Below are 12,067 nucleotides of genomic sequence, written 5' to 3' on the forward strand. Positions count from 1 at the left end.
CACCAAGCTGGGTCTGGGGGCTTCACTGGTGATGAGACAGACAAGCCCCCTGCTGGGAGGGAGCTGCCAGCCCCATCCTCTGGGGCAAGGGTGGGGGTGGGGGCCAGGTACCACATTCATAACACAATTTGGGGAAGTGATAAGGGCCACAATGACTACACCCTGCGGCATCTCTGGAGAAGAGAATTAGACTTTCAAGTTGCAGAGAAGAAAAGAAATCCATTTCAACTGGTTTTTGGAACTGGGGAGGGCTGTGAATTGTGAAAAAATGAAACGAAAATGGGAAAAGTCAGAGGGAAATGCTTTTAACTTCCTTGTTCTCTAAATAGGGGCAAAGGGGAATGAGACCTGATTTCTAAGCTTGGCTCTACCCCTAAACAGGCTGGGTGGCTTCAGGCAAGTCACGAACCCCTCTGGGCCTCAGTTTCCTCATCTGACAAATGGGCTAATATAGTTGGATCTGCTGACCTCACCGGTTTGTCGGGGGAACAAAGGAGAGAGAGTGATAGGGCGAGTGACTGTGCCGTGTCACACGTGGAAGGGATTGTTATCATCATCACCGCTGAAGATTGTGACAATATTTGTTGGATCAGCTGTGCCCGGCAATCACTTTTTAAAAAGCATCTGTACACTTCCTTTTATTGAGGTATAATTTATACAGAGTGAAGTCACAGGTCTTAAGTATTAGCGATTATACCCCCCAAAAGATGATAATCCTTCAGTCTCCAATCTCCACTTCCGTCCTCTCATCGACTCCTCACATGGTTCCAGTGAGGCAGGCAAGCCAAGAGCTACCATTCCCTTATCATCTTGTATGGCAACAAGCTGAGGCTCAGAGAGGCTAAGTCACCAGCTCCAGGTCACCCAGCTGGTGAGCAGCAGAAGTGAATTTGCACGTGGTTCTCTCAGATGGCCAAGCCCATGCTCTCTATGCTCTATCCCATCAACTACTGGACCCAGATGCAATGGTGGGGACCCTTCCTGGTTATACTCCTTTACTTACAAGCCTTATTTTTGCCTCCTCTGTGCAGACCCTGGGCTGGTCCCAGATGCAGAGATGAATCAATCAGACACTTACCCACTCATGGATGAAATGGTCAAGGCACAGAAGCACAGGGAGGGGGTCCTAACCCCAGGGGAGCTAGGGGAGAGGTGGGCATGGAGGAAGCCCCTCCACTAAGCTTTACCCGTGCAAGCAGGGTGGCTGAGAATACCGGCTTGGGGCCCTTTCCTGGCACTGACACTGAGCTGCACTTTAGACAAGTTACTTCAAAACTGTTTTTCAGTTCCTCACCTGGGAAGTGGGAGTAATAATATTGGTTGCCTCACAGGGCTGTCAAGAGAATTCAGTGAGATGGTTCATATAAGTCTGCTCTTCCAATCAACCCCTCCCGGCGTTGATTGGAAGAGCAGATTTATATGAACCCAATTTCCAGAAGAGGAATCTGAGGCACAGAGAGGTGAAGTAACCTGCCTACAGTCACACAGGCAGTACAAAGCCAACCCAAGTCACCTGGCTCCTAAGTCTGACTTTTCAACCATCTTCCCTACTGCCCCTCACATACTAGGGGCTCGGGTACATGTTCGCCCCGATATGACCTTGCAAGATGGTTAGGCAGAGAGTGATCGGGAGGAAAGGGCATTATGGGTAGATGGTCCTGCGTATACAAAGGCTTGAGGAGAGCTCAGAATCCAGGCGCGGCTGGAGAGCAGGGCGTGTGTGGAGAGGTAGCGGACGGCCGTGGCTGGAGACGGGGAGACTGGGGTTGGAACGGTAGGGGCGAGAAAAGCCTGGCTGCGGGATGAGGGTGCGGGCAGTGCCGGGGCACGAGGCCGTTGGACTCAGGTCTCCCTGGGCATGGAGTGGCAACTTCGGGCCAGCGCAGGCTCTGGGCCCTGGAGGAGCCCCCCTCCACCCACCCGAGATTTCCTGGATTCCAGCTGCAGCTCCTGCAGGCAAAGGAGCCCTTGTGGTCAGAGGGGCCTCCAGAGCCCAGGCCCGGCGGCTCCCTCCCTCCCTGGCACACACACCTCCATTCAGCCAGACCCCGCCCCCTGAAGGGGGCCTCCCCACGTCAGTGGGGGGCCGTCTGGGCAGGCAGTGAGCTTGATAAGACCTGGCCCCCACTGGTCCCCACCACTGCGCCGATCCTGCCTGCGCTGCCAGAACCATGAAGGTACTCTGTGGCCCCTGCCTCGTGCTCTGTGGCCTGCTGCTTCTCCAGGTCCCACGCATACCTGGCCTCGCGCCCCTGTCCAGAGGTGAGGGGGCCCATGTGAGGTGGGGGACACCAGGCACCGAGACAGACAGAGGCTAAGTGGGATCCAGGATGGGGAGAGGGGCAGGGAGGCAGGGATGGCCTGCAGGCTGACCCAGGAGCAGCCAGAGATGGTGACAGTCACAAGGGCTAGGGCAGGGTGACCCTGTCTGTTCTTTCCAGGGACATGAGTGGGGTTCTCTGAGCCTCTCTCTGGGCTTTGCAGCTCCCAGGCTGTCCTCAGGGACCACGCAAACTGCAGGGCCCTCGGTCTTCTGGGTCACCGAGGGCAGACGCTACCCAGAGAGCCTGCTGACATCTGGGGCTGCACCAGGCCCAGGGCTGAGCTCACGGCTCTCCAATGAGTGAGGATGTGGGGGTGGCCAAGACGACATTCCCCCTTCCACCAGCCCTTCCCGCAGATTCCCGATTGGCCTCCCCATGAGCTGTACCCCTCTGAGTTTCAGCCTTGGACACAGAATCCTAGAATGCCCAACTCCTCCTGTACAGATGGGGAAAAAGAGGCCAGAGAGGAGAGGCCCCGTCTAAGACCACAGAGCGAGAAAGCCTCAGAGCCTCTGGGCTCCTGATCCACTGCCAGTTCCCTCACCCTCTCTGGGCCTCAGTTTACCCATTTGTAGCCTCAGCTAGGGGGGACTGGGGAGCCAGCTGCAAGGTGATTTCTGAGGTCCCTTGAGGATCTCTGATGGCCGGGCCTAGGGCACTGTGGCTGGGGGCTGGGACAGTCCCGCACACCTTGCCTTTCCTGATTCTTCTTCCTGCATCCCTGTTTGGGAGCGGCTCAGACTCAGTGTGGGACGGAGGGGGCGGGCCTTTGTACTAAGTCCCACCAGGCTGCAGGTCCAGGCCAGTGATAACATCAGGCATCAGGCCTATTCTTCCCTCCAGACAGATGAGAAAAGTGAAGCTTCAAAGGTGCAATGATCTGCCCAGGGCCACAGAGTGGCTGAGCTGGGCTTCGGACCCCTGTCTACCTCCCTCGGGCTCTGTGTACCACCCAGCACATGGTGCTGCCTCCCAGGCTGTCTGGGAAGACATAGCTCCTCGGGGGTGTGTCTTGGGGGCCCGCTTGGTCAGGCTGCCAAGGTGGCCACTAGGAGCTCCTGCCTTTTCTCCTGCTCTTGGACACCAGCTGGCAGATCGACGCAAACTGGGTCCACTTTGCTGATTTGCTTTAATGTTCAGATGAAAGAGGCCATGTTGACAGGTGCTGCGTTGGCCTTCAAGGCTGTGCCCACCCGAGGGCCCACCCTCAGGGCCCCCCTGCCCAGCCAGGGGAAAGATCTGCCCCTTGTTTGCGGTAGCCACTCTGGGCTGAAACCTGAGACATGAAGGCTGTCTTCTCCTTTGCTGCCCCCTGAACACCCTGCGTGCCCAGCCCTGTGCTGGCACCCTACGTGCCCTTTTGCTTGTCCTCAAAGGATCCCGTAAGGAAGGGACCACCTGCTCATTGTACAGAAAGGAAACTGAGGCTCAGAGAGGTGAGGGCGCCATTCGAACCTCTGTCTTTCCCACGGGCTGAGCAACCTCTGGCAAGTTGCTTGCTCCAGTGTCCCCACGCTGATGATAGGACCCAGCCAGCCTGGTTCATGTCTGGTCTACTCTGCCTGAGGCCTCAGGTCCAGACCTAAGTAGCTGCTGGTGCTCCGCTCCTTTGTCTTGAGTGTCTCTGGTCCATCCTCCTGACTTTTGCCGCCTCCCAGGGCACCTCTGCCGGACCCGGCCCATAGACCTGGTGTTCGTCGTCGACAGCTCACGCAGCGTGCGGCCAGTGGAGTTTGAGAAGGTGAAGGTGTTCCTGTCCCAGGTCATCGAGTCACTGGACGTGGGGCCCAATGCCACCCGCGTGGGCGTGGTCAACTACGCCAGCTCCGTGAAGCAGGAGTTCCCGCTGCGGGCCCACGGTTCCAAGGCCATGCTGCTGCAGGCCGTGCGTCGCCTCCAGCCGCTGTCCACGGGCACCATGACGGGCCTGGCCATCCAGTTCGCCATCACCAAGGCCTTAAGCGATGCTGAGGGCGGTCGCCCCAGCTCGCCGGACATCAGCAAGGTGGGGACTCACGGGAATGTGGCAGCATGTGACAGTGAAGAGCTAGGTTTTCAGTGCCAGGAGCCTAGGCCTCTGGAGGGGAAGAGATTGTGCAAAGCTGCTCCCCAGGGGCCCCAGAGTAATGATATTAAAAATAATGCTGCCCCTTCCGGGCTTCTTACCATGAATCGTCTCATGGGGGCCTCACCACACCCCCTTTATCCAGATGAAAGAAGAGGGGCTCAGGAAGGTGAGCTGTGACTCATGGAGCTGCATTTCTAACCCAGGCCTGTCAGGTCACCAAGACCCAACCCAAGGGGTTGGGCATCTGGGCCAGGGGTGGGGACTCAGGAATCAGAAGCAGACCCAGGTCAGAAGGAGAAAAGCAGCTAAGGGGGCTGGATGCCGAGTCTCAGCCTCCAGCAGAGCTGTGAGGACCCAACTTCAGGGCAGGCTCAGGCAGGGGGTGATGAGGGCCAGGCTCAGCACCAGGGTCCCCTCCTGTTGCCCTTTCTGGGGTACAGCACACAGGGGCCTTGTGGGAGGGGAAGAGTGTTTTCCTCTTAGGAAAGGGCAGTTAGTATCTTGGGGAATGGAGGGAGAAAAGGCAACATCTTCCTTTATTCCTTGGGCATCAATGTGGGAACAGCCTCCTTCCCAGGGCATACGGGACAAAATGTCCAGACCGGAGGAAAAACTGCCATTCCGTGGCCTCTGCCTCCCTCTGGTGGCCAAAGGGTAGAACTGTACGGTGTTGAGCACAGGTTTGGCCCGGCTGTCAGAGGCCCTCGTTTGACAGGGGAGACGAGGCTCTGCCCTCAGGCGGTCATGCCCGAGGGCGGAGACACCCAGAAGCCATAGTCAGATGAGAGAACAGCTTGGCCACGTCTCTCAGTCAGAGAAAACCTGTTGCCTCCTCCGCTATCCAGGTTCTTTTCCCTAGGCCCAAACCCTGGTGTTGGTGAGGGGCCAGATCCACCTGCTGCAGACTAGCTGTGTGACCTGGGCTAGCCACTCCGCCCTTCTGGATCAACCTCCTTTTATGCCAACCATCCTGGGGGTTTACTGGAGGGCCAAGCGGCCCACCCAGCGCGGGGAGGGAGGCCGGGTCCTCACACACGCCCCCCGTGTGTATCGCAGGTGGTCATCGTGGTGACGGACGGGAGGCCCCAGGACAGCGTGCGGGACGTGTCTGCGCGGGCCCGGGCCAGTGGCATCGAGCTGTTCGCCATCGGCGTAGGCCGCGTGGACAAGGCCACGCTGCAGCAGATCGCCAGCGAGCCGCAGGACGAGCACGTCGACTACGTGGAGAGCTACAGCGTCATCGAGAAGCTGTCCAAGAAGTTCCAGGAGGCCTTCTGCTGTGCGCAGGGCGGGGGATGGACCAGGCTGGGAGTGGTGCTGGGGGAGTGAGGTGGGGGGGGAGGCGGGTACCGGTGTCTGGGCGGGGCCAGAAAAGGGACGTGGCTGAGAGCGGCAGCGTGGGGGCGGGGCCTGGGCTGGAGGTGCCCTATACGGGGGCAGGGACTGAGATAGAGCCAACATCGGGGGCGGGGCCAGGGCTCAGAGCCGCCTGATCTGGGGGCTGTCCCCTGCCTGGGGTTAAGGGAGTTGGGGAAAGGCGATACCAGAAAGAAGTCCTTTTCGTGGTAGAGTACTGGCAGGGACCAAGGAGGGGCCAGAAGCCAGTAAGGGGAGGGCCTAAAAAAACCTGTGCTATTTGGACGGGGGGGGGGAGTGTGTGTGTGGGGGGGGGTGGAGGGGGTGGGGGTGTGTGGGGTGTGTGGGGTATTGGCGTACCAGAGTCTTCTGCGATGTGGAAGGGTCTGAGGGGCCTGGGCATTGGGCAGGAGAAAGTTCAGAGTCTTTTGCAGACGAGAGGTGGGACTGTCGGGGGGGTCTTTGGCATGGGACTAGTCAGAAGGTGAGTAGGAGGAGGCGGGGCCGGTGCAAGGACTTTTCCCCATTCGGAAAGCGGGCCTAGGAAGAGCATGAACCTGACTGTGAGAATTCGAGGCAGTAATGCACAGTACAATGCTCAATATGTGGTATCTAACAAGTATTTGTTGAGCATCTTCTATGTGCTGTGTTCACTGCTGCATGTGTTTTTCTAGACACTTGGAATACAAGAGTGAACAAAGGGGATTAAAGGCCCCGCCCCTTTGGCCTATACATTTTTAGCAGGAAGTTTTAGTTTATTATCAGCAATATCACCTTCTCTGGGGATGTCAGCACTGCTGCAGTGATTCTGGCCCTGGGCTGAGGGTCTGGGACCCCATCCAGTCGGGAGCCTCAGTTTCCCTGGGCGTGTTGAGGGACCATCCTTGCTGAGATGTCCGAGGCCCTGTGACCATGAGATTCTGAGTCTCCTCTTGTCCCCACAGTGGTGTCAGACCTGTGTGCCACAGGCGACCACGACTGTGAGCAGGTGTGCCTCAGCTCCCCGGGCTCCTACACCTGCGCCTGCCGCGAGGGCTTCACCCTGAACAGTGACGGCAAGACCTGCAATGGTCAGTGGGCCGGACACAGGCAAGCCTGGGGAGGGTGGCGGGCAGGGGATGGGGCCTTGGCCCCTCCCCAGGAAGCCCACCTGAGCCTCTCTGTACTTGGCCTCTGGACCAATCTGCAATAGGTGCCTTCTAGAGTTTGGTGTCAGCAGAAGTTCTCTTCTCACTACTGTCCCTCCTTCTGTCACAGTGGGTGGTAGGTTTAGTATGGTGGAAGGAGTTACATAGTCTTGAGTTCACATCTTGGTGCCACTACTTCTGAGCTGTGTGATTTAACAGCTTTTAGAGCTTCGGGTTTCAATGCTGTAAAATGGGGGCCAGGAACTTAGGCTTCGCAGAGGAAGTTTTGAGGACCAAATGGGATGATCCTCCATACAGATCTTGGGTGTGGTGGGTACCCAGCCAGTGGCTGGAATGAATGACTATGAACTTAAGCATCACTTCCCTGCCTTCCTACCCTCCCCAGTCTGCAGCGGTGGAGGTGGCAGTTCGGCTACTGACCTGGTTTTCCTCATTGATGGATCCAAGAGTGTGCGGCCAGAGAACTTTGAGCTGGTGAAGAAGTTCATCAACCAGATTGTGGACACGCTGGATGTGTCGGACAAGCTGGCCCAAGTGGGGCTGGTGCAGTACTCAAGCTCTGTGCGCCAGGAGTTCCCGCTGGGCCGCTTCCATACCAAGAAGGACATCAAGGCAGCCGTGCGGAACATGTCCTACATGGAGAAGGGCACCATGACCGGGGCTGCCCTCAAGTACCTCATCGACAATTCCTTCAGTGTGTCCAGCGGGGCCAGGCCTGGTGCCCAGAAGGTGGGCATTGTCTTCACTGATGGTCGGAGCCAGGACTACATTAATGATGCTGCCAAGAAAGCCAAGGACCTTGGTAGGTGCTGTCTGGACCCTGAACACCACCAGTGGCCAGGGGTACACATGGAACAGCTCAACTATAGTTTGTCTTATGTCTGTTCTGATGAGTGCCCTAAACCCAGATTCACTGTGAATGAGGAGGGATTGGTTTGTCCAGCTGTTTCTTATACTGATGAGAAAACTGAGGTCCCAGAAAAGTAAGTGGCTGGCTTGATGGTCCTTTGGTAGGTGGGGCTTGGAACTTTTCTAGTTGAATGTTCCCAAGAACATACCAACTGTTGGCAGGCAACCCCACTTTGGGACAAGCCTGAGTTTTATCACCTATTAAATGAGAATAATAATAACCACCAGATGGATGGTTATGAGGGTTACATGAGATTGCAAAGTTCCCAGTACAGTCAGTACAAGTCTGATATATGGTAGAAGCTCAGCAAATGTTGATTTCCTCAATCATTGTACCTGCAATTCCAGCATCTGCCACCAGGAGGTGTCTGCTGTTGATTGCCTGGGGATTCCCCAGGAGGCTCAGCTATGGCTGCCTGTCCCCATGGCCACTGCTACTCATCTTGTTCCTCTTGGCAGGCTTTAAGATGTTTGCTGTGGGTGTGGGCAACGCTGTGGAGGATGAGCTGAGGGAAATTGCCTCGGAGCCCGTGGCAGAGCACTATTTCTACACGGCTGACTTCAAGACCATCAACCAGATTGGCAAGAAGTTGCAGAAGAAGATCTGCGTGGGTGAGTGAGGCCAAAAACTGTGTTGATGGGAGGAGCAGGTGGGGCTCTGGGAGGAGTGTGTGTGTGTGTGTGTGTGTGTGTGTAACCATCCTGGACTGGATGTGGGTGGGGAAAACTGGAGCTGGGGTGGCACCATGAGTTGGCAGAATCAGGAGGAAGGCTGGCCAGTCAGGCTTTAACACCAGCAGCTGTATATTGAATGCTCTTACACATGTGGCACTCTTCTCAGTGCTCTCCAAATATGAATCGTTTAATCCTATTTGGTAGGAATATTGTTATCTCCATTTTACAGACAGGAAAACCAAGGTCAGAGGGGGGGAACCACTTAATAACTGGAGGAGCCAGGATTTGAACCGTGCTTCCTCCCCTGATCCTCCCTGGTGATCTCGCCAGCTGGTTCCCAGTGGTAAAGAGTATGGATTCCAGAGCCAGACACACCTGGGTTTGCGTGTTTGTTCTGACACTAATTAGCTTTTGGCCATGGGCAAGTTGTTTTCCTTCTCAAGTTCTTCATTTGTAAAATGGGGTTAATGACTTCAACCCCAAAGAATCGGGGTGAGGAGTCACCAAGATGACCTAGAGGCCCCTGATGACAGTGTTCTGTGCGTAGTAGGTGACCAGCGTGGGGATGCTAATACCGGAGTTCTTTATCAGGGCTTTGAGGGAGCAGGAAGACATTCAGGGGTCGCCCCCTCCATCATTCCTAGGAGCTCTGTCTTAAGAATTTCACGTGTCTCTCTGCCTTCTCGCATCTCCTAGGCCCCACACTCCCCCAAGACACCCTGTCCTGGCCCTGGGCAGTGACCACCTGCCTTCCCGGCAGGCAACCACTCACCATCCTCTTTCTCTTTCCCCACTTTCTGTCCACCCCAGAGGAAGACCTGTGTGCCTGCGAGTCCATCGTGAAATTCCAGACCAAAGTGGAGGGGCTGCTGCAGGCCCTGACCAGGAAGCATATCCTTTCCCAGAGGCTGCTGCAGGGAAGGGGAGGGGGAGGGGGAGGGGTGGGGGAGGGGGAGGGGAGGGGAGGGGAGGGCCCTGTGGGGAGAGGAGAAAGCTGTGCCCCTTGTGTGGTTTGATCGGGGCAGGCTCCTCCTTGCCTGCCTCCTGCTGAAGACGGGCTGGATCCTGGCCAGGTAGGCTGGCCCTGGCTTTGATACTGACCCTGCCAAAGCAAAGGCAGGAACCAAGCTCTAGACTGGACACACACAGAGCCCTGGACACGCTCAGGAAAACATGGTGCCCATGGACTTCCAGTGCTCAAGCTCTCGGTGACATGACTACCCACCAGTTTCCACTCAGATGGGGCTGGACCCCTCACAGCTCCCCTGGCTCAGGCAGGACTAGGCGGGGACCCAGCAGGCCTAAACCTGCAACTGGACAGGGCTGGGCTTTCCGGGCTCACTGTAACTGCTTGCTTGTTTTTGGAAAGCACCATTTTGAGGGCTGTGGATGGATAAGTTTCGACACTGGGGAGAACACACGCTATGAGGGGGAAGTGAGAGAAAGTCCTGGAAGGGGGGCCCGGAGTGCAGGTGCCACCCCGTCACTGCCCTGCTCTGGCCAACCTGCACATCTCCTTAACTCCCAGTCCACTGGAAGCTGTGAGTAAGCGGCTGGCCATCCTGGAGAACAGAATCGTCTAAGGCTACCTGTCCCCCACGACCTCTCCATCTCCCTGCCCCCAGTGCAGCTCACAGAGCCCAGTGTGTGTCCCCTAGAGCCTGAGTTTAGTCTAGCTTTGCCATTTCAGCGAGGGGGGGCTTGGGAAGGGTGGGGCCCTGGGGCGGCACCGGGTCTCTCCCTCTCCCACCCTGCGAGCCTGCGGGGAGTGCGTGTTTGAGTGTGTGTGCAGGGAGCGTGTGCATGTTTGGGAGTGTGTGTATGAGTGTGTGTGTGTGTGTGTGTGTGTGTGTGTGTGTGTGTGCCTGAGGCTGGGTGTGTGTCTGAGAGCATGAGTGAGAACACAGGGGTGAGTGTGGGAGGAACTGCATTTGCATTTTTTTAATCTAAAGCTTAATATATTCCCATATTTTTTAGTTCACCCTTTCTTGACTGAGAGTGCTGTAATCTCTTTTCTGATTTCTCTATTCCCCTTCGAAAAACCATTAAATGTGACTTAACTTAAGCACTGAATGGGGCCAGTGGCAGTGTGGTTATTTGGGGAGCAGGAAGAAGGACCGTGAGGGTGGTGGGTGATGGGGATGGTCGCAGGGTGGCAACAGTGGTGGTAACAGGGATGACAGCCACCGCTCCCAACCTGGCTCACGTTTGTTCTGCCTTTTCAGTTACAAATTCTTTGATGAGGTCTCATTTCATCCTCCTAGCAACCTTAACCAGAACAGACTTGAGTTGTCCCCATTTTACAGATGGGAAAGCTGAGTTTCTGAGTGATAAGATGACTTGCTCAGCAGTGAGTCAGTTGGAGAGACAGGGCTTGAATCCAGGACTGTGAGACATCAAAAGAAAAAGGCACCAGATAGGGCCATCCACCATTCATTCATTCATTCATTCGTTCATGCAGACAGCAAACACAGAGCACATGCCCTGTGTCAGGCGATGGGGAGATGGTGGCCTATGGGACAGATACTCTCCCATTTCTTAAGGAACTTCAGTTGAGCAGGGCGCCCTATCACCCTCAACCCAGCTGGAGGAAAAGAGAGATGGTTTGGATTGTACCAGGACCCCTGGGGTGAGTGTGTGTGTGCATGCACGATGAGGTTGGTGAGGAGCCTGGGCTGGCCCATCGCCCCCTGCCCGGCCCCTCACCCCCTTGGAGTCTTCTCTGTTGCTTCCTGGTGCGTCAGCAGCCTCGGTCCCACCCCGAACACAGACAGCTGCAGCCCCTGCCTCAAGGACAGCGCAAAGAAAGTCTTTGACCCCCATGTCCCCCTGACCCTGTCCCAAGCCCCTCTGGAGTCTCAATCCTGCGCCTCCCAGAGGGGGAGCTTGGCTGATTTTCGGAACCCATTCTGGTTTAATGGAGCATTTTTAGCGTAAGAACTAGATTCACACTTGAGAGCATGTAAAAGGCTTTTATAAGAAGCTCAGACCATCCTGAAATGTCTTCCTTAGAGGCAGTTCAAGGAGGTAGAATAACACCACCAGCAACACCCAGGAGCCAACCTGGGAGTTGGTAAAACAGCACAACCTCATAAGAGCAACGTAAAAGTCACACAACTGTGCGCAGCTTTCACCCAGCCCTTTCTCTGTGCCAGGCCCTGGATGAGGGGTTTTTCTGCTGTCCAAAGAGACACCTTGTCACAGCCCCTGTGGCAATTGCTCAGCCCACACTTCCTGTCTTCTGAGATTATCCCCACTACCGGCCCCCCTACCCCACCCTACCCTTCCATGGGGGAGGGGTATCAGGGCCATGTGGATGCAAGGTAACCCTGCCTCCTGGACTCAGCTGATTGGTTAAAGGGGGTCACATGACCCAAGTTGGGCCAATCAGTGTCTCTCTTCTGGGAATTTGGACCTGAGGACCCTAGGTGCCCGGCTGGTGGTGCTGGAGCTGGGAGGTCTCTCACTTCTTCCAGATGTGCTGATGGCTTTCTAGTCCAAGGCTGTTTCAGTGACGTTGCTGTGTAACAATCCACCCCAAAACTTAGTGGCTGAAACAACCACCTGTTATTGTGCGATTCTATGGT

At 56.1% G+C, this 12,067-nt stretch overlaps 1 protein-coding gene across 2 annotated transcripts; it reads left to right on the forward strand.

The window, feature by feature from the left end:
* Nucleotides 1-2,095: 2,095 nt before the first annotated feature.
* On the forward strand, nucleotides 2,096-10,553 carry MATN1 (matrilin 1). 2 transcript variants are annotated; one of them, XM_082393618.1, is made up of 8 exons: nucleotides 2,096-2,262; nucleotides 3,983-4,329; nucleotides 5,449-5,671; nucleotides 6,693-6,818; nucleotides 7,282-7,698; nucleotides 8,265-8,417; nucleotides 9,291-9,370; nucleotides 10,013-10,553. In XM_082393618.1, the coding sequence occupies exons 1-8, from the start codon at nucleotides 2,172-2,174 to the stop codon at nucleotides 10,061-10,063; spliced, it is 1,488 nt and encodes a 495-aa protein (XP_082249744.1). In that variant the 5' UTR covers nucleotides 2,096-2,171; the 3' UTR covers nucleotides 10,064-10,553. The 2 variants fall into 2 exon arrangements, with proteins under 2 accessions (XP_082249744.1, XP_082249745.1); XM_082393619.1 differs by lacking the exon at nucleotides 6,693-6,818.
* The last annotated feature ends 1,514 nt before the right edge of the window (nucleotides 10,554-12,067 follow it).

Source organism: Balaenoptera borealis (assembly GCF_965194805.1).
Source record: "Balaenoptera borealis genome assembly, chromosome: 1".
Taxonomy (NCBI): Eukaryota; Metazoa; Chordata; class Mammalia; order Artiodactyla; family Balaenopteridae; genus Balaenoptera; species Balaenoptera borealis.